The sequence below is a fragment of the Aspergillus luchuensis genome, chromosome 5 (genome assembly GCF_016861625.1).
Source record: "Aspergillus luchuensis IFO 4308 DNA, chromosome 5, nearly complete sequence".
Classification (NCBI taxonomy): domain Eukaryota; kingdom Fungi; phylum Ascomycota; class Eurotiomycetes; order Eurotiales; family Aspergillaceae; genus Aspergillus; species Aspergillus luchuensis.
Genome location: NC_054853.1, coordinates 6,205,640 through 6,224,434, shown reverse-complemented (window position 1 = coordinate 6,224,434; position 18,795 = coordinate 6,205,640). Strand labels below are relative to the sequence as shown.

Sequence of the window (18,795 nt, the reverse complement as noted above, 5' to 3'; positions counted from 1 at the left end):
TGGTTATGGTTATAAACCTGAGGTCTCTAGCGTTGGGAGGAAAGGTAGATAGCCATCCAGAATGTCAGTGGACAGGATACTTTGAACCAGATCCAGGCCCTCCTTGCTCCCCATGCCTAATAGGTTCAGAACAGCACTGATATCGTCACGGTACATCGATGACTGGATAGAATGACAGAGTCGAGACACTGTTACGAGAACCCAGAGATGCAGTTTCAGACATGAGTCGTCGTAGTTGGCCTTCTCCATCTGTGAAATGAGCGTCGACAGCTTGCATCGCAGATATTCGCATTCGTGGGCGGTAAAGAGGAAGACTGCTTGCTTCAATGTGCCAAGGAATAGTAATAGCACCAGCCGGAGTGCTTCGCGTAGCTGTAGAACTGGTATGTCTGTTGTGCTAGGATTTATCTCGGTCGGCCTCGACATGGAAAGTAGGAAATGTGTGGCTGGCCCAAACAGTTCTATTACAGTGAGGTTATCCTCGTTTAGCCATGTTGCCTCGGAACGACAAAGGGACCCGTCGGTGTATTGAACAAGGAAGTTCGCATAATTGAAAGCAGTCGCGATATCTTTGAAACAATTATATCTTGCAACAATGTTCCCCAGTAGGTTTCTCAGAGTGGGAGAGAGGATGTTGGGGACTTGGGATGCGAATCCCGGCGGAGTTGGCAACCGTGGGCGGGAGTCTTCCATCACGCTACCCGCAACGTCGAGCCTGATGCCGAACAGTTAGCTCATACATCGATAGGATATCGACGGGATTGAAAAGATTACCAAATAGCGAAGCGCGTGATACTGTCATCTAGGCCCCGGTATCCACCCCTCAAGTGGATGATACGTCCCAGGCCACTAATATGAATTTTCCAGCGATCTAGCGTACCCACATAGAGCTATCTGCTGAATTAACATTTATCGATATATAAAATGCGGCGATTGACAAACATCGTGACAGGTCAGACCTAATATGGCCGTGATAACCCCTTGGCTGAGACTCTCATGGGTATCTGCCAGCCGGTGCGTCACCAGCCGGACGCACTGGCCGTAGTAGTTCAGACACTCTGTACTAGTCTCGTACCTGTACATCTGGGCCCGCAGGCGCTGATCAAGAAACATGGCAGCATTGGCCAAGGCCACAAGGATGGCAGTGGTGTCAGTTAATGCCAAGGAGAACCATACCGTCCGAAAGGGACGAAAAACGTAGTCGCGGTCCGTAGTCACTACGCGGGTCAGATAGGTAAGCTCGAGGAGACGCTGGTATTTTAAGGGGCATACTGAAATGCATGAGCTGTAGCGCGCGGTCGCTCATAGGGCCAGGATAAAACGTCGTATTGCATGGGTCAATCGACACTGGGATGTGCTCTGTGACGGGATCTGAAGGGGCTCTTAGGGTGACGGACCAAGTTGGTTGCCCCGGGCGAGTGCGGCGACGCGATCTCCCAATGTCGCGCATGACACGGCGCCGGATGGTGCGCTGTGTTGACGCGGACTTGAATTCGTCGGGACGCGAGACATTTACGAAGACGAAATCGTCCTCTGCCGGAGGAGATAGTTTCATGGGTGGGGGGTGGACCAGATTTATTAGGATAGAAAGCCAGAAGAGTTCAAGCAGTGAAAGTAGCGGGAATCCAAAAGGGGTTCTAAGATGACTGTCATGTTATGCAGGTAAGTTAGTAATCAGGCTGCATAACTAACTAGTGCATCAGCTGAAGGATCGAAGGATCAAAACTCGATCGAGCCCAGCAGTCCCGGGAATAGCGAGTATTCCCCAGACAAAGCTGCCAAGGAGTGATCCGTATCATTATCAAAGCCTGGCCACAGGTTCGTTGCGTCAAAGCTGACCGAAGGCAAGTCCGCTCGGTGTGCTCGGGTTCCCAAGCATAGAGGGCAATCTTGGGCGCTGTGCACATCATTAGACGACCAGTCACCCATATTAACTGTCCCAGCTGCAGCCCACGGATACTCCTCAGTGGCCATCTCATGAAGCATGCGCATGATGTCTTTGTTGATGACGATGGCCGTCACTCGGGGCAAATATTCCTGGATGGTCTTTGCCGAGGACGTCGAAATACGCCTTGCTTCTCCATCATGAGACCAATAGACCGGAATGGAGTCCGCCAGGAGATCGAAAATGTCCCTCAAAGGTTCAGCTTCAGTCCACCGTTCGGACAGTACTGCCAGAATCACTGAGCATGTTCGAATGGCTGGGCCAATCTTTGGTGACTGAGTCTCGATGGATTGTTGTGATGGAGGCACCACCCACAGACAGTATAACAGTGTGATGCCTATCCCAAACTGGCTAAGGAGCTACAAGAGTTTTAGTTGCTATCCGGGGAGACGTTGATGGGACAGCTACTCACCCCCGGCCATAGTTGAGCCGTTTGGCGGCTCTTGAGGTACTTCCAGAACGTCAATTCGATGTCGGTACAGGCTCCAATACAATGCTCCATGACCAAGTCACTCATATTCGCTTTTGTCGGTCGATAAAGGAGGAGTACTGTATAGTTGTACAGCATGCCCACCCATCCTTCGCTGGTATAGCCCTTAGAGAGCGGGTCGCTATGGGGCTCCAGCTGCGCTTTCCACTCATCGAGCACCTCGAGCATATGAAGACGCCACTGATGAGATTCAGCAAGTCGCTGGTCATAGTCTGCTCGCATCATAATGCTCAGGATGCGAGACTGGATTCTCCGACCGCGGATTAGATGAAGAGCAGACGAGACTTGTGTCCTGCGCGGGGTGGATGCATCCGGCTCCAGCCGATCAGCCCGGACTTGCCATTCTTTGATCTCGTGGTCGTTCATGTTTGCAAAAGGCTGTATTATTCAAGTCAGAGCCACCATTTTGTTATGCTACGAGCGACATCTCACCTCAACCTGAATGTCTTCATCTACGAGAGTGCACGGGACATGATAAACCCAACTGACCAAGCGATCAATTGCGTAAGCAGACCAGAACACACGGCGGCGAATCTGCCTTTCCCAGAGCAGTTCTTGTGGCCGGTGTTCTACTTCTGACAAATGCAACTGTGCCACCACGCAGCAACGCACCGCTGCAGCGATCATGGTCAAGACCGTTTGCGAAGAAGGCGAGTGTAGTGCATGCAGTGTGCACAGTAGGTAGGCCTGTGCATGCAATACCGGGTCAAGGCAAGCGAACACAGCATCCAGAGATGATGTAGCGGATGAATACAGAGCCTGTGATCTTCAGCGGGGGCACATTGCGACTTCACGGTCCTCCTACCTGAGAAACTTTCATATCCCGGGGTGATACTTGAGGTGCAATCAGAAGGCTGACCGCAAGTGCCTGTCGCTAGCTGTCAGTATGCGCTGCAGGCGAATCGCGAATAACCCACCATCTTGATGAAGAATGCCTTCCATTGCTCTTGCGGCGGCAGGGGCACACCTAAGTTCCTAGATTCTTTCCACGATTCATACCAGGCAATGAAGGTTCCTTCGTGGAGGAAGGGATAACGCGGGTTCACCCGCTGAAGAAATGTCTGGATCAACTCATCCTGGGTCTGTGAAGGGATTTCCATCTCATAGTTGGTCCCGGGAAGGAACCCTGGATAAGGAGAGCCTTGGACAACGGGGGGGAGGATAGTAACGGAAGGGGTACTTCCAGCTTGCGTGCTTTCAGCATCTCCCGGAATATGGGATGAGAGGCGAAATGCCGGAGAAGTTGCATCTTCTGCGGTCAGGGCTCGAGTCATTCGTGTTCGTGGCGGTTCAGGTGACTCTGTCGGTTGCATGTCTGCCTTACTTAGGCCTGAGGTGGTGCCCAGACCAAGAGCATGATGAGCGGTACCGCGCTGTTGAGACTCAAGCTCGATTATCCGTTCCTCCAGAACACGAGCATACCTATTGTGATCAGAATCATGCTTCCTGGCCATCAGCCTGAATGGAGATCAGCTTACTCTGGATTGACGCGACTCTTCCTAGCTGGCCGTTGACTGGGGACACAGGCTGATTCATGTCAGTCAGAACAGAATATCAACGAGAGCAGCACGATCAAGGCAGCCTTACCTGCTTCTGCCTGCACACAATTGGTGCATGGTCGAGGCTGGCTGCACTATATAGCGACCCTTGCATTAGCGGATGTGATTCAATTGGTACTAATGGGGGACTTGCTTTCTGTTTGCGAATACGACAGCGTCGGCAGGCCAAACGAGGTGAAGGCGCCGGACTAGGGGTCATCCTAAGGTGCTGAAGAAGGTGTCTACTCGTGTCTCCAAGAGCTTCTACATATCAGCAGCCCTGATTCAAGGGTGTATGGCAGGTAAATTTAGATGAGGCTGATTGCTACCAATCAATCAAAACCACGAAATCAGGCAGATTTCCCGGAACTGGTTAGCTACAGCTGATGTAATGGCTGACTAAGTCTCCTGTCTGAGGCGATGGAGCCGGGTTGCCTATTTGGGACATTACATGGATTAGTGAATCGAAAAGTTCAAAGGAGAATAGGCTGCAATCAATCCAAAGGTGTGTGCTACTTGATGGTAGTGAGCCTAACAGTATATCGCAATGGCATTGGCTCTCGCTCTTCGCCTGCTCCGCTCCAGATGCGTCCACCCTTCAACTGAACAATATCTTCTACAACTTATTACATTTCTGCGGTAAGGTATATACATCAAGCTCGCAAGGGTCACCGACAGCTTATACTGGAGGTGGGTTCAGGTCCAGCCCATCTACGGTCAGCTTGAAGGAATCATTGCGTGAATAACTGCCGGCTACGTCCAGATCCAACCGGCCGCGCTCACAATCCTCCACATCGATCTCTGTAATTGACAGCGCGGCTGCCATGGCTGGATCATTGGGATCGTTGGCGTCTGTCACATCATCCGTACTGACTTCCCAGATGGGCTCACTCAGGACTTCCCCTAGGGGTCCGACAATGCAGGAGCCGCCCCTACATATATATTCATCGCCATTGTGTTTGTCCTGGGAGTTGGCTGTGATCCATCCGGGCAGTTCCCGGCGTCGCACACATTGGTTGGCAGATAGAACGAACGTACGACCTTCTCCAGCCACTGTGCGCATCAACGGCAGCCACGTATCGCGGGCATCGGCTGTAGGGGCCAGATAAAGGTTGACATTCTGGGAGTACAGGCTCTGTCGAAGCATCGGCATGTAATTCTCCCAGCAGATCGCTGCTCCGATGGTCAGCCGAACCCCATTAAGTTCGGTGGTGACAGCCTTGAGGGTAGAAGGCGATCCTTGAGCCCAGATCAGACGCTCTGAGGCTGTCTATCAGTCTCAGATTAGCATGATCAATACGTTCTTTTAGAAACAAGTTGCCTTCACTCACTGGCATTACTTTCCGACGCTTGCCCAAGGCGCCATCGCGCGGGTCGACATAGATGGCAGAACAATACAGGCTACCCCCGGCGCGCTCGATGACGCCACACACAATGAACACGCCCGTTTCGCGGGAGATCTTCTCCAGTGCCTCTCGGGTACCATCCCCGCGATACTCTTTGCCTCGTGGAAGGGGCAATCTCCGGTTCACCCAGTCGTCTCCAGCTCCGGTTGGGGTGTCGCCCAAGTCAACCGCGGCATGGAAGTATTCGAGGAATTGGTCGCGACCATGAGCGCCACGGGCACCAACCGCTGTGCCAAAGTCGCAGGTCCGGGGATAGCCTCCCAAGTACGCCTCCGGGAAAAGAATCAAGTGCACCCCGCGGGCTGCAGCATGGCGAGTCACTCGCTCCAGGGCCGCCAAGGTGGCTGCGAGAGTGCACTGGGTGCTGGCTTGCGCCACCGCGACCGTGAGCTTCTGCGGCATGTCGAATGTCGGGCTTTATGCAAGAAAAACCAAAGATCAGGGGACTTTGAGTCGTGATCAGAAAGAAGGAGAGCTGCAGATGGTATTTGCAGAAAGTCTAAATGCCCTCTCGTGCGGGGAAGACAGCAAGAATTAACTTAATAATGTACTCCGTCGGATATTGCGGGCCGGTCGGACCTTCAATCGGCGAATGCCTTCCGAACCCAGACCCAACGGATGCAGCTCACAGTCCGGAGATAATAACCACCGGATATCATTACTTCCAGAGCTATAATGTCACTCCCCTTCAGATTGATTACAGCAGGACTTCCTACCACAGCATCGCATCTCCTCAGCGGTATTCCTTCCCCTAAGCAATCTCGGTCACTCGATATTGACCAGTAAAGATGCTAGACCCAGTCACCCGGCTGATACTCTCCACATTCGAATCCCCCGTCAGTGTCCAAGTACTACTGCGATCCAGATACACAAATGCAGACCCTGTCGTGTTCGCCTGGTTCAGCGCGCCTGTCCAACTTGACCCGATCAGGTACAGATTGATGGCGCTGATGTCATCCACGTAGATGTCGCCGGTGACATCAATCCCCGAGAGATATACATTGGCAGTGCCGCCGTTCTCTCCCGATATACCCCAATCACTGTCAGCAGTTATATTGGCTAGAATCCCGGATCTGATGGAGATGGCGACATCGGTCAGGTACACGTGGGCCTCGATGTTCGCCACAAAGAGCAAGGCATAGGTGCCGTTGGTCTCGGATACGGTGCCACCGTTCACATAGGCATAGGCGGTTTCCGTTGTGCTGCTCGATACCGTACTCACAATTTGAAACACACCATTGTTCTGCGTTCCGGAGGAAACATCACAGTCGGTCAAGGTAAACGAGTTTGCACCATCAATGCAAGCTACAGGGGCAATGGCTGATGTGCCAGTAAGGGAACGAACTGTAATATTTCCCGTGGAGTATACCAATGCTGAGAGGGCACCGTAGGTGTACGCAGCCGAATTTTCTACCATGATGAGGCCGCCGCCTTGGTCAGTGGCGATTGCACTGCCATGGCCATCATAAGTATAAATCTCAAGGTTCTCGCCGTAAATGGCTCCACCAGCGGTGTAGATGCCATGTGAACCATCTCCTGCTGCGTGAATATACACATTGGAGAGGTAGGCAGTGGTGCCATCTTCATAGGTGTGTAGTCCATTAGCACTCAAGCCGTTGGTAGTGATGTTGCTGTCGGTGATATATACCGTGCCATTCGTCTCCAGACCGACTGCGGCATTCAGATCCGTGAAGGAGCTGTCATCACTGCTGGTCGTGTTGCCGGTCTTGATCAGTGTTACATCAGACAAAATAGCAACTCCTGTCTCTTTGACAATTATGACCGCTTCATCGGTTCCGGTGGCGGTCAGAGTCGATTCAGCAAACGTCTTGGTGCTTTCACTGACATAGTAGGCAGCGGTGGTAGGCAGAGAACTGGTAGATGAGGTAGCCGCTGCTTTCAAGGCTGCCAGCAGATGAAGGGTTCCTACTATGAGGATACCCCACGGCTGAGGAGGCATGACAAGGGTAAAAGAAGGCAGGATGCAGATTCTGGTGTTGTGGATTTGAATGACTAACTGTTCCACAGACTGCCAGTCATGTTCTTGAGACCTGCGATGGCGGCTTATATGGGCATTCTGCGTGCAATATTCCCATTGTTTGGCAAATGCAATATCAAGTCGGGACGTGGTCCATTCATGTGCTTCGGGATTCTCCCCCAGGTAATTAGGAATCACTTGCACTATCCACGTGTGATGCATCAAACGAAAGACCCTGTGGAAGTGCCCACTTTGAAAATGTGGGGGAATAATGCGGAGAAGTGGATGTGGTTAATACACTTTCCTGCTTGCCTAACGTTGGCTCAAGGACCCCAGCTCTTGCTCACATGGCTCCCTAGCTTGCAGTACATCCTGCTAAGCTATCGGTATCTGGGGTAGAAATCCCTGCAAATGGTTCTACTTGACCAATATATCCATCGGCCCCACGGCAGCTTTTTGCGAATGAAATTCGGAGTGTTCTTTCCCCCCTGCAAAAGATTTAATGAAGACGTCTTTACACGTCCCCAAAACGGGATACTTTCTGTTTTGTGCTTGTCATATAAGCTTTGAGTGGGCATAGCTCATGTGCAAGATTTAGGTCATATTGATTTTCCACTACTCTTATTGTCCTGATCAATGTCGGCTGTCGAGCAATTAAGCTTGATTAAAGTGATTGGGATGTGGAGCCGACAATGGAGACGCGGCCCTGTCTGTACCCATCCTCGAGACTCTTTTCACAAACCCGATCAATCATAACCAATCATGGTGCTTGTAATGAAGGGATGACGCGGCAGCGCTCTTTATAAGCCGTGCAAAAAGTGCTTGCAAGGCTATGCTTTGAACATGAAGTTATTGGCAGCAGCTGTCTGGGACTTCCTATAATAATCTGGGTACGCCCCCTCGTGGAATAGTCGATCCAGCGCATCACTCTCCAATCCAGCTAGTCATTTACACTCGAAATGCTATCTCTTCTTCTCCTTGCTGCTCTCGGCACGGCCACGGTTACCCTCCACGATTCTAGCGACTTTGCTGCTCTCACCGCCGATGCAGCTGATGATGCATTGACGGCGAATTGGGACTACACCCCGACTACCTATCAAGTCAATGCTATCGTGGGGGCTTATGAATACTCTGATAAAACTGGTACTATCGAGCATGAAACGCTTGCAGTCTCTGCCAATGATACCAGTGTCCTCGTTATCACCGAAGGATCGGTCGTGAATGTCTCCTACTCCACCATTGTTAAGCACGGGTACTCCAGTGATCTCTACCAGTCCAGTTTCTTTGGCCTGAACGCAGCTGTTAATGTGGCCAACGAGTCTGTGGCAAAATTTGACCACGTTAACGTGACAGTGCACAACGGGGCAGCCAATGTCTATTCCTATGGAAATAATACTTATGTCTTCATCTCAGACTCGAGCCTGTACAGCTCCGGTCCAGTCTCGCATGGCCTGTATGCAGCAGGCTACGGTACCATTGTCGGCCGAAATCTAGAGCACTACTCCGGGGCTTATCGATCTTCGTCGTTTGCCGGGGACAGTCCCCAAGGCTACGTGTATGTGTACGACTCCGTCGCACATACGGCGGGCATTGGGAGCGCCATCATCTACGGTCAGGGCACCGTCTATGCCGAGAACATCGTGGGGTATGCCGAGCAGGCTCCCGTTGCCTTCTTAGATACCGCCCAGATAGACATCTACGATTCCGATCTTACTGCAGGCCTGCTGGCGGGAGCAGTGGTCTTTTCATCTGGGACACGGGGGTCTGGCTCGGAGATCAACTTCACCAACTCTCGCCTGACGGTTCTCCCTGAGGCGGCGGCAGCGCTTTGGTTCGGCAATGTTATCGCCAGCTCTCATTTGACAAGTACGTCCATCAGCACCACGTCGGGCATCTTGGTCGTCGCCAATTACTCTCAGGTTACACAGGATTTTAGCTATTTCGCGGATTCTACAGCCGCTGCTGAAGCAACTGTCACGATATCCGAATCTGATCTAGAGGGAGACCTTGTGGCGTACAATGGCAGCAGTATCAGCTGGTCGCTGACGGAATACTCCTCGTGGACAGGTACAGCATACTCGGGCTATGGCACTTCGACCCTTGCTGTCTCACTGGATGTGACATCCACATGGACGTTGACCAATGACACAGTGCTCAACAATTTCACTGACTCGGACCAGACGTTGAGCAATGTGTACAGTGCTGGGTACACCTTGTATTATGACTCAAGCGCAGCCGCAAACCGATGGTTAAACGGGACGACCAAGCAGTTGACTGGTGGAGGCTCTGTAACGCCGGCAACAGCTGCGCAGCTGGCGAGATAAGTTTTACTTGAAGCGATAATTCCGAGAATCATGAAGGGCATGTTTTCTGTGGGAAGTTATTGCATGCAGTGGCCGTGATAATGTCTTGGATACCCAATCTGATATGGTTGTATAAAGCCCTCTACACCAGAGTGGGAGCTTCAGTTTAGTAGCTGATCCATTAGACCGCGAGAGGTGAAGAAATAGTATATCATATCATACTGATGAATAGCATGCTGTACGGTTAAGTAAGCAATTTGCGGGACGGATTGGGATTTGCCTCATCAATCAGCCCAGCCCCCCTTTTTCTTTTCCACCGTCATCTCATGATCGCGAACCCCACGCGACATTGATCCCAACCATGGCTTCCTCCCTCATTATCGGGCTCCCTAAAATTTATGCCAATCGGGGTTGTAAGTGTGTGCCTCCGACCAATGACTTCCTGCTTGGCACCTGGCATGTCACACACTCCAGTCTGCCGCTCTGGAAGGGCAAGTGCAATGTCAACATCACTTATCAGTTGCTTCCGCCGGATTCCTCCGGCATGGTCAGGATTGACGACCTGGTCCGATATCAGGTCATCGGGTCAGAGAAGATCAAGTCGGTTCATGGCGTGGACACCCCAACTCCGGGGAACCAAGGGGCCTGGGACTGGCGCGGCAGGGGTTGGCTGATGGTCGCGAGCTCGCACTGGGAATGCCTGGGCTTTGGCCAGACACTGGAAGAAGACAATCAATGGATGGTCACCTATTTTGCCAAAACTATCTTTACCCCAGCCGGCATTGACATCTACTCTCGCGATAAGAGAGGGCTATCCTCCACCATGATCGACGAAATTCTTCGAAGCCTCCAAAGTTTTGGTGTTGAGGAGATCACCGAGCTCGCCAGTATTATCTTCCCAATTCCGCAGATGTAGATTGGAAACCAATTGGAGGGAGGTGGGGGACTTGGTGAACAATGTCACCCTAAAAGCGGACTTGTTTGGGCTGTCAACGCTTGTACTCCGTCCACAGTCACATCGGTGGGGTTCTGGCTTGCAAATTGCATCAACAGAACCGCAACCAGAATTGAGAGAGCGATCTTTAAGGTCAACAGTAGAGTGGATGGAGAAGTGGCCTGTTCCTTGCAGCTGGTGGGAAAGAATCAGACTCGGAAAAGATCATCGGACTCACGGGCGGGGTTTCAACCTCCACCGGAGCAAATCCCAAAAAGAATGCAGATCCTGCAGCAAAGCCAGCCAGAATCCCTGAAGATATATGAGACACGGTTGAGGTGGCACCGTCAGCAATATAATAACGGGCAGGGGATTTCTCCCCCAATCACCCGATCCACTCAATCCCCTCATCCGCATCATGTACATATTCCTAGTCACTTCCTGACCTGCTTGCCCCTGGCGGTGCGATACCTTTTCACATTTGTATACTGCTTCTTGCCTGATATCGACTCTTAGCATCATGTTGGCGCAGGTCCTTCTTGCTTCCGTGGCAATCGCCAATGTTGCGACTGCATCGTTACAGATTGTGTGTGCCTGTCCTGCTGTAGTTAGAGACCTCGGAGAACTAACAGGGGCAGGTTCCGGGCGCGACATGGACTGCCGCGGGGACAAACCAGCATATTCAAGCTCATGGAGGTGGTAGGTGCTTCATAAATCCAGATGCAGACTCAAAATATTCGGTCGGACATCTCTCATTCTGTGATTTTCAGGCATTATTGAAGTGGACGGCACGTACTACTGGGCCGGAGAGAACCACCTGAACGGAAGCGCCTTCCAGTCCATCAACTGTTACTCCAGCACTGTGCGTCATCTCCGATTGGATAACTTGTAGCATGCACACGTGTCTGACGATGCTTTCTAGAACTTGGTCGAGTGGACGTTTGAGGGTGAATTGCTCTCCTTGCAGAGCAGTGGAGACCTGGGCCCCGACCGTGTCGTGGAGCGGCCCAAGATCATCTACAACGATGACACCTCCACGTATGTGATGTGGATGCACATTGACGATAGCTCCTATGGCGAGGCGAAAACGGGGGTAGCCACCTCCTCAAGCGTCTGCGGACAGTACGATTATCTGTGAGCATTCGGCCCGTTGTCGTACCACAGGAGACAAACTCATATCGGGATTTAGTGGTTCATTCCAGCCGCTGGGCCATCAGTCGCGCGATATCGGTCTGTACAAAGATGACAACGGAACGGCCTATTTGCTTTCTGAGGATGTAAGCCGAGCACCAGATATTCCGGTACGCAAAAATAAGCTAACCTCACAGCGTCCGAACGGCTTGCGGATTGACAGATTGACTGACGACTACCTCAACGTAACTTATACTACTCACCTGTTCCCGGAGCATTACGAGGCACCGGCCATCTATAAGCAGGATGGGGTCTATTTCATGTTCGGTTCGCAATTGACTGGTTAGATATCTCGAGATTCCCTCTCGTGAATGCCTCACTGACGATGTTTAGGATGGTGTACGTGGAATCCGGAAACAATAGGATCCTGTGTGACTACTGACATCTCATTCAGCTGCCAACGATAACAAGTACACCACTTCCACAGACCTCAATGGCACATGGAGTGATTGGAGTAACTTTGCAACGGCGGGGACGGACACCTATGACTCCCAGACCACCTTTGTGATGCAGGTTGGGAAGAGCGTGATGTGAGCATGGCTGGGGAAGTGAGTATACTCTTGTACTGACGACAGCAGGTACATGGGTGACCGCTGGGTCTCATCGAATCTGATGGCTTCGACATACATCTGGCTACCCTTGACATTGGGTGGAACCAACGCGACTTTGGTCAGATCCTCATGCGAAACAACCTATTGATTTATTCCACTAACAGCGACCGACAGATTGATAGCTCCAACTGGATCCCCTCCACAGATGGCACCTGGTCGTCCGGGGGCGACGAAACCGATCCCGAAGCTGAAGCATCCACCAACGTCCTGTCCAACGGAGCGAAGGTTATCTCGTGCAGCGGGTGCTCGGGCGACGAGTCTGTTGGCTGGATTGGAGGGTCCGACAATGGGACTCTTGAGATGCGTAACATCTCCAGTGACGCGTCGACCACAACCACCATTCAGGTGCGGTATGAGAACGGGGATTCTACCCAGCGCTACACCACCGTCACAGTGAACGGCAAGTCGCAGATTTTGGCATTCCTGCCGTCCGATAATGGAAACACGCCGGCCACGTCGGTGCTGAACGCCCAACTAGAGAGCGGCGATGACAATATCATCACCTTCAGCGCCTATGAGGAGGAATACGGTATGTCTCGTCGGGTAGAAGATGGGCGTAGATGTCGCTAACTAATATCTTCCGAGTAGGTCCTGATATCGATCGGTTGCTTGTGCCCGAGGAGTAAATTACTTCCGGACGGCTTGAGTGATGAGGATGGATACGGCGGGGAAAGGGGTTTCAGATGCAGGACAGCAGACCAGCAGAACAATTTTTGAAGTACATAGAAATTACTGCTCCATGAACCTTATAACTCAGAATCTTTAAATCACATTCATTGCGTTGTGTAGGCGTGATGTGAATGTGTCCTTATCTCCCTCGGCCATTCTAGAGCTCTCGGGGCGCCCCGAGCGTCAGAGCGTGACGGCCCAGCCCCGAATCACTCCTCAAGTCTTGAACCATTATACCACCCAGATCTTCACTGATCATGGCAGGCTAACATACACCTCTGGCAGTGGGTCTCCAATGATATTTATCTGCTCCATACCCTGGACGGGATCTCTTCGTGTGGAGTGTTCCACCGAGCAATGCCAGCGATGGGACACTATCTGCTCGGCGGCATTTAATGCTTTCGGGGCTGATGTCCTCGGCGCCGCCTCGTGTCCAGAATTCCCCAGATCTTCCCCCGCATTCCCCAGATCAAGCTTAGTCTGCTCGGGGAGTGGACTTGGACTGCGATTTTATAAAGCCCTCCAGAGCACGCTGCGATGCAGCGGCTTGTTATTCAAGCAGGAGTGTCTAGCAGCATGGCCGACAAGAAGATTGCCGTCGACTGCATCGAGCATGCTGACCAGGTTCTGGTGGACGAGGCCGGTCGCATTAAGCGTCTCCCGGTACCAAGTGACGATCCCAATGACCCCTTGAACTTTGCGCTGTGGGAAAAGACAGGCATCGTAGTGTGCTGCTGTTGGTTCTGTGAGTCTTTCTTTCTTCAATTACGAACGTCAAGCTTATTTCCCCAGCTATCATGTCACTCTCCGTCATTGGAGGTCTGGGTTCAGTCCTGGATGTATTCTTTCAAATGTATGGCGCAGAAGGTCACAGCACCAACCAGGTTGTCTGGCTCTCCACTTTCCCTTCACTGTTTGTGGGAATTGGTAAGGTATCTTTCCCAGTTCTGTTACCACCAGCAACTTACCGACGTCAGGGAACTACATAATCCTGCCGCTAGCCCTTGTTTGTGGGCGTCGACCAGTGATGCTCATTGCCAACACCGTTCTGCTGGGCTCGTTGATTGGTTGTGCCTTGTCGCAGAACTGGGCCCAGCATTTCGGGTTGCGTGTCTTATTAGGTTTCGCGACAGGAGCGACCGAATCGGTGTGGCAGTCGTACTTCTGTTTTCTTTTGTTGCTGATCTAACCTACAATAGCTTCTTCCCTTGATGTTGGCAGAGGTGACCTTTATCCACCAGCGCGGCACGATTTACGGCATCTACTGGGCAACTCAGAACATCGTGACGAGTCTTCTGACGCTAGCCAGTTCGTACGAAGTGGCAGCGCTGGGCTGGCGCTGGTTTTACTGGGTTTTTGTTATAACCGTTGCCGTTGGGCTCGTCCTAGTGGTGTTTGTCTGCTTCGAGACGCGGTTCCAGCGTCGACCGATCTTCCTGGGCAACAATGCCGTCGTTACCGACCAATATGGGGTGACCCGAGTCCTAACTGTCCCAGAAACCCAAGAATACCTGGCTAGTGAAGAGGGTCGCTTCTACGCGGACCTTGGTGGCGACACTCCTCCCAAGAAGACCTACCGCCAGATGCTTAACGCTTGGCCACGCCCCTGCCCTCATCCGATACGCAACGTTCTGCTCACCTGGTGGCAGATGCTGGAGACTTTCAGCTCGCCCGGCATAATCTATGCCACACTTCTTTCCGCTGTCATTCTAGGCGGATCCGTCGGTGTCTCTCTTACCTATGACACGGTCTTGCAGTATAATTACGGCTGGAGCGCCGCCAGCATTGGCCTCATCAACTTAGGGGGTGTATTTGGCGGGCTGGGCGGCATGCTCTACGCGGGGATCTTGGGCGACCGTGTCATTGTCTGGTTGGCCCGGCGCGCCGGAGGTGTTCATAAGCCCGAACACCATCTTCTCTTATTGATCTTCCCCGGGCTCTTGGCCGTAGCCTCGTTGATTTTGTATGGGTTCACCGCTAGTGGCAATGCCACTTGGGGTGGGCCGTTCATGGGCTGGACACTCTACCAGGTAGCCTTCGTCTCGACACTCATTCGCACGACATCGTTTGCCACCGAGGCATGGGAAAAGAATCCGGGTCCAGCGTTGGTGACGGTCGTAGGGACGAAAAATATCATTGGATTTGGAGTCAGCTATGGCTTGAATCCGATGGTGGCCAAGTATAGTTATCCGGCAGCCATGGGGATTCTGGCGGGGGTAGTAGGTGGCATTCTGCTCTTGGGGATTCCAGTCTACTTTTTCAATCCGATGGTCAGTACTCGCTTCTTCCCATTGCTCTTTCGAAAATGCAGTCTTGCTCACTTGGATTCAGTGGAGACGGTATATCAGCCAGCAACGGACTCGAAGCCAGGGGCAGCTTGGAGGGCCGTAGTGAGGGGGACGAATGGTTTTGTACATAAGTTTCGAATCAAAGGATGTGCTTTGTTCGCTAGTAATGTTCTTATCGTTCGTATCCGCAGAATATGCAATGCCCAGGCGATACGATTCTTGATGTTCCCTCACAAACATATCATCTCGCATCTGACTACAATCCCCCATAGCTAGGCAAACCGGATGCTACGAATACAGACCCCCTCCAATCTCGTCTCACATGGCCATCATGTTGATTACAGCGTTGGTAGTCGGGAAGTGGGGGATCTACAACAGCTCCTTCGGGGCATGACCGTGCATTTCGGAGGCACCTTCGGCTGTTCGGTGCTGCCCGAGACCCCCGGTTTGCTATCATCCGAGCACAGGCACTAACCAATTTGCCTGGACTTGCAGATAGGAAAGCTATCCTCTCATAATTGTACACTTAAGAGCTCCTGTATATGTTACAATCCTTACAAATTACAATTCAATCCATCGACCCATCCACTCATGTACAATTGCCTTGGCCTCATCCACCAGTCCCAGATCTAGCAATAGTTGGGTAGTGCCGCGCACGGCGGAGTCCACAGCCGCGGCAATCCAGCCATGGGTGTACGAGGTATGCTCGCCAATAAATATCGTCTGGAACTCGGTCTGGTAGTAGGCAGGCAGGAAAATCTCTTGCTGCCCAACGAGGGGGTGTGTCCATGCGCCGTTCTGGTGTTCATCAGTTTCCCAGCAGTGAACATGGGAAATTCCTATGGAGACAATCAGCTTCAATTGGACTCAAGACATAAAATAGACCATCATACCCGTGTATTGCTCCTCTGCAATCTCTCCATGGATCTCCACCATGCTGCGCCGTGCCAGTGCCACATAGTCCTCAGGTTTCAACGCCTGTACACTCCGCGCCGGGCTTCCGACGGCATATGCCCCAAGAACCGCCGCGGGGCCGGTTCCATTCAGATTAAATGATGGATAGCATACATATTGCACCCCGGGAATGTCCACCTCGCCGCAGCCCCCGAAAATGGGCTGTTCTTGGTGCTCCCAGAAGCGGGTTTCGTACAGCAAAGCGAGCTTGCAGGAGGGTTGATAATTTGTCTCGGAGATGGCCCGGCTCAGAATCGACGAGTATCGCGGCAAATCCCACATGCGCACCTTGGTAAAGGGCGCAGCCACGACGGCATAGTCATATTCCTCGCTGCGCTCAGGGGTGATCTGCAGGGGAGAGTCGCGCCAGGTGTAGGCAATCTTGCCCGAGCTCTCATTGTACGAGAGCCCGGCCACCACCCGCCCGAGGGTGGCTTTGTCTGTGACGTGCGGTAAAAATGCTCGCGCCAGAGATTCCACCCCCTGGTCGATGGTACGCCATTCAGTAGCCGCAAAGTAGACATCATCGTAAAATCCATCCCAAAGGGGATTGTTGGACGCGCCAGCGGCGAGGTCCACGACATCCGCATCCTCCCCCAGCGCGTACCGCATATATGCGGCCTCCGACCAGTGGTAGAACCCATCTTCCAACGCCGCTTTGTGTGCGCGGTACATGTTGCGAGCAACCTCCCGGATCTTACTGATCTTGTCTGTCTGGGCGTACTCCATGTACCGAGCTTTGGCGTCCGCAACCGCACTGGCGTTGGCGGGGGGCGGCGTGTATGCCAGCGACGAGTTGGCGGCAACCTGGGCTACAGTGGGGATTCGGCCATCTGGCAGGCGAACACCGCCAGTGTCTGCTGGGACATTAGGATTATTCTGGATCCAGGGAATAAAGTTGACTCGCAGCTCTGGATTAGCATCGGCATTGAGCTCATTGAGAACATCGGCCAACTGGAGGACCAGCCGCATGTCCTGAATTTGGAGCGTCTCGTTGGTATCGGCGTAGGTGATGTTCATGGGAAAGCGCATAGGCCCCAACTCCTGGTATTGGTACTGATCGGGCCGCGAATTGTTCATATAGTGGGTGCGAATGCGGCCACCCAACCGATGGGTGGACTCCACAATATGCCAATTGGTCATGCCGACAGAGTTGAGCAGCAGACTCGTCATGAGTCCGGAGATTCCACCGCCGAGGATGGCCACGGAGGAGTTCTTGGCTGCCGACACCACGGCCTTGCCGGGTTCCTTGCCTTGCATGTACGCAACGCCGTCAAACCAAGGGCCCATCATATCAGACACATTGGCGATGCTTTCCCGACGAGCCAAGCGGGTGGCAATCGGAATGGGATCAGAACGAGCGAGCAGGGTGGATCCGGAAACGGCGTGGAGACAGTGAAGATGGGGCGCATCGGCCGGGGTGATCCAGACGAAGCGCTCCGGATGAGCGTCACGCTCGATGACAATGTGGCCAATTTCATGATGTCCAAGACCGGTTTGACAGTCGCCGTAAAGCACTTTGATATGTCCTTCAAAGCTGCTGTCCACAAAGTCCAAATGGACGTTGTGCAGGGAGTCCGCGGTTACCAGGCTCGGTACCTGAAATTTGAGGACTTCTCGGTCATTCTCTCTTGGGGCATGGTGAGAGAGTGCGCCTGCTAGGCCGCTGCTGTAGAGCAGGCCCAAAACAAGGGGTGTGTACCACTGGCTGTAGCGAGGCATGGCGCGCCTGGAGGTTGAGATGAGCACACACTGCCCCGAGGTCTTCAATCATCATGCAGAGTCTGCCCATAGTTTTATACTGGCGACATTCCCGACTACAGGGTAGTGTAAGTTTCAATGCCCATTGTTCCTAGTCAGTACACGGCTCATATTTCTCGTAATCCTGCATCGTGCCAACAGTGGAGGGTGTCAATAATTGAGGGCTTGCATGAGTAGAGGTGTAGCGGGTGTTGTTAACTCTCATATGTTTCTCATACGCCGCCGTTCGAACGGATGTCTATTTCCAAGGCCTAATCGGGAAGCGCAGCGTCGATCTGGTCTCAATAATTGCTCCTCGGAAAGTTGCGCCAAAAGCCAATCATCGACAGCCACATTTTGTCTGATGCAGATGGGTCGATGAGTCTAATCTGAGCTGGAACGAATTGCCTTTGACGACACTTCCTAGGCAGTGTTTATTCTTATCTAACGAGGTTCATTGCATAGGTCAGGAATTACATATAGTAGAAACTCAATGAGGTAGCCAAGTAATGAACTTCCGTGCCCGAAACAGGATACAGTCAAATCAATTGCCGTTCTCATTGCTGATAGAGCCCTCTATGTAAGACGCTAACTGAGCAAGTGCTTCACCGTCTGAAATAAAACATGGCCCCAACGCCTTTGAATCTTGCAATCCCGCAAAACTCACATACTTTTCCAACACGAGCTACGAAGTATTTAGGTCATCGCTGCATATACCAGGTCAAGCACATACAGTACTCAAATTCGG

General features: G+C 52.3%; 9 protein-coding genes across 9 annotated transcripts; 4 read left to right on the top strand and 5 right to left on the bottom strand.

Moving 5' to 3' along the window:
* Positions 1–9: 9 nt before the first annotated feature.
* Positions 10–1,555, bottom strand: AKAW2_52058S (uncharacterized protein; the record flags this gene model as incomplete). Its single annotated transcript, XM_041692055.1, has 4 exons — positions 10–715; positions 775–890; positions 943–1,217; positions 1,273–1,555. The coding sequence occupies 4 exons, from the start codon at positions 1,553–1,555 to the stop codon at positions 10–12; spliced, it is 1,380 nt and encodes a 459-aa protein (XP_041545479.1).
* A 164-nt stretch (positions 1,556–1,719) lies between these two features.
* On the bottom strand, positions 1,720–3,889 carry AKAW2_52057S (fungal specific transcription factor domain-containing protein; the record flags this gene model as incomplete). The annotated part of the gene is made up of 5 exons (XM_041692054.1): positions 1,720–2,304; positions 2,358–2,813; positions 2,868–3,194; positions 3,241–3,303; positions 3,353–3,889. The coding sequence occupies 5 exons, from the start codon at positions 3,887–3,889 to the stop codon at positions 1,720–1,722; spliced, it is 1,968 nt and encodes a 655-aa protein (XP_041545478.1).
* A 763-nt stretch (positions 3,890–4,652) lies between these two features.
* Positions 4,653–5,781, bottom strand: NIT1_2 (carbon-nitrogen hydrolase family protein; the record flags this gene model as incomplete). The annotated part of the gene is made up of 2 exons (XM_041692053.1): positions 4,653–5,243; positions 5,305–5,781. 2 exons carry the CDS (start codon positions 5,779–5,781, stop codon positions 4,653–4,655), a joined length of 1,068 nt encoding a protein of 355 aa, XP_041545477.1.
* A 349-nt stretch (positions 5,782–6,130) lies between these two features.
* Positions 6,131–7,339, bottom strand: AKAW2_52055S (uncharacterized protein; the record flags this gene model as incomplete). The annotated part of the gene is made up of 1 exon (XM_041692052.1): positions 6,131–7,339. The coding sequence occupies one exon, from the start codon at positions 7,337–7,339 to the stop codon at positions 6,131–6,133; it is 1,209 nt and encodes a 402-aa protein (XP_041545476.1).
* Positions 7,340–8,316: 977 nt separating this feature from the next.
* Positions 8,317–9,681, top strand: AKAW2_52054A (uncharacterized protein; the record flags this gene model as incomplete). Its single annotated transcript, XM_041692051.1, has 1 exon — positions 8,317–9,681. One exon carries the CDS (start codon positions 8,317–8,319, stop codon positions 9,679–9,681), a length of 1,365 nt encoding a protein of 454 aa, XP_041545475.1.
* A 340-nt stretch (positions 9,682–10,021) lies between these two features.
* AKAW2_52053A (uncharacterized protein) lies at positions 10,022–10,576 on the top strand (the record flags this gene model as incomplete). The annotated part of the gene is made up of 1 exon (XM_041692050.1): positions 10,022–10,576. The coding sequence occupies one exon, from the start codon at positions 10,022–10,024 to the stop codon at positions 10,574–10,576; it is 555 nt and encodes a 184-aa protein (XP_041545474.1).
* A 538-nt stretch (positions 10,577–11,114) lies between these two features.
* AKAW2_52052A (glycosyl hydrolase family 43 protein) lies at positions 11,115–13,022 on the top strand (the record flags this gene model as incomplete). The annotated part of the gene is made up of 11 exons (XM_041692049.1): positions 11,115–11,180; positions 11,233–11,293; positions 11,365–11,456; positions 11,517–11,728; positions 11,784–11,871; positions 11,923–12,067; positions 12,119–12,124; positions 12,180–12,315; positions 12,364–12,454; positions 12,511–12,925; positions 12,985–13,022. 11 exons carry the CDS (start codon positions 11,115–11,117, stop codon positions 13,020–13,022), a joined length of 1,350 nt encoding a protein of 449 aa, XP_041545473.1.
* A 580-nt stretch (positions 13,023–13,602) lies between these two features.
* On the top strand, positions 13,603–15,456 carry AKAW2_52051A (uncharacterized protein; the record flags this gene model as incomplete). Its single annotated transcript, XM_041692048.1, has 5 exons — positions 13,603–13,810; positions 13,858–13,992; positions 14,043–14,212; positions 14,265–15,335; positions 15,397–15,456. The coding sequence occupies 5 exons, from the start codon at positions 13,603–13,605 to the stop codon at positions 15,454–15,456; spliced, it is 1,644 nt and encodes a 547-aa protein (XP_041545472.1).
* Positions 15,457–15,914: 458 nt separating this feature from the next.
* On the bottom strand, positions 15,915–18,029 carry AKAW2_52050S (flavin monoamine oxidase family protein; the record flags this gene model as incomplete). Its single annotated transcript, XM_041692047.1, has 2 exons — positions 15,915–16,192; positions 16,247–18,029. 2 exons carry the CDS (start codon positions 18,027–18,029, stop codon positions 15,915–15,917), a joined length of 2,061 nt encoding a protein of 686 aa, XP_041545471.1.
* Between the last annotated feature and the right edge of the window lie 766 nt (positions 18,030–18,795).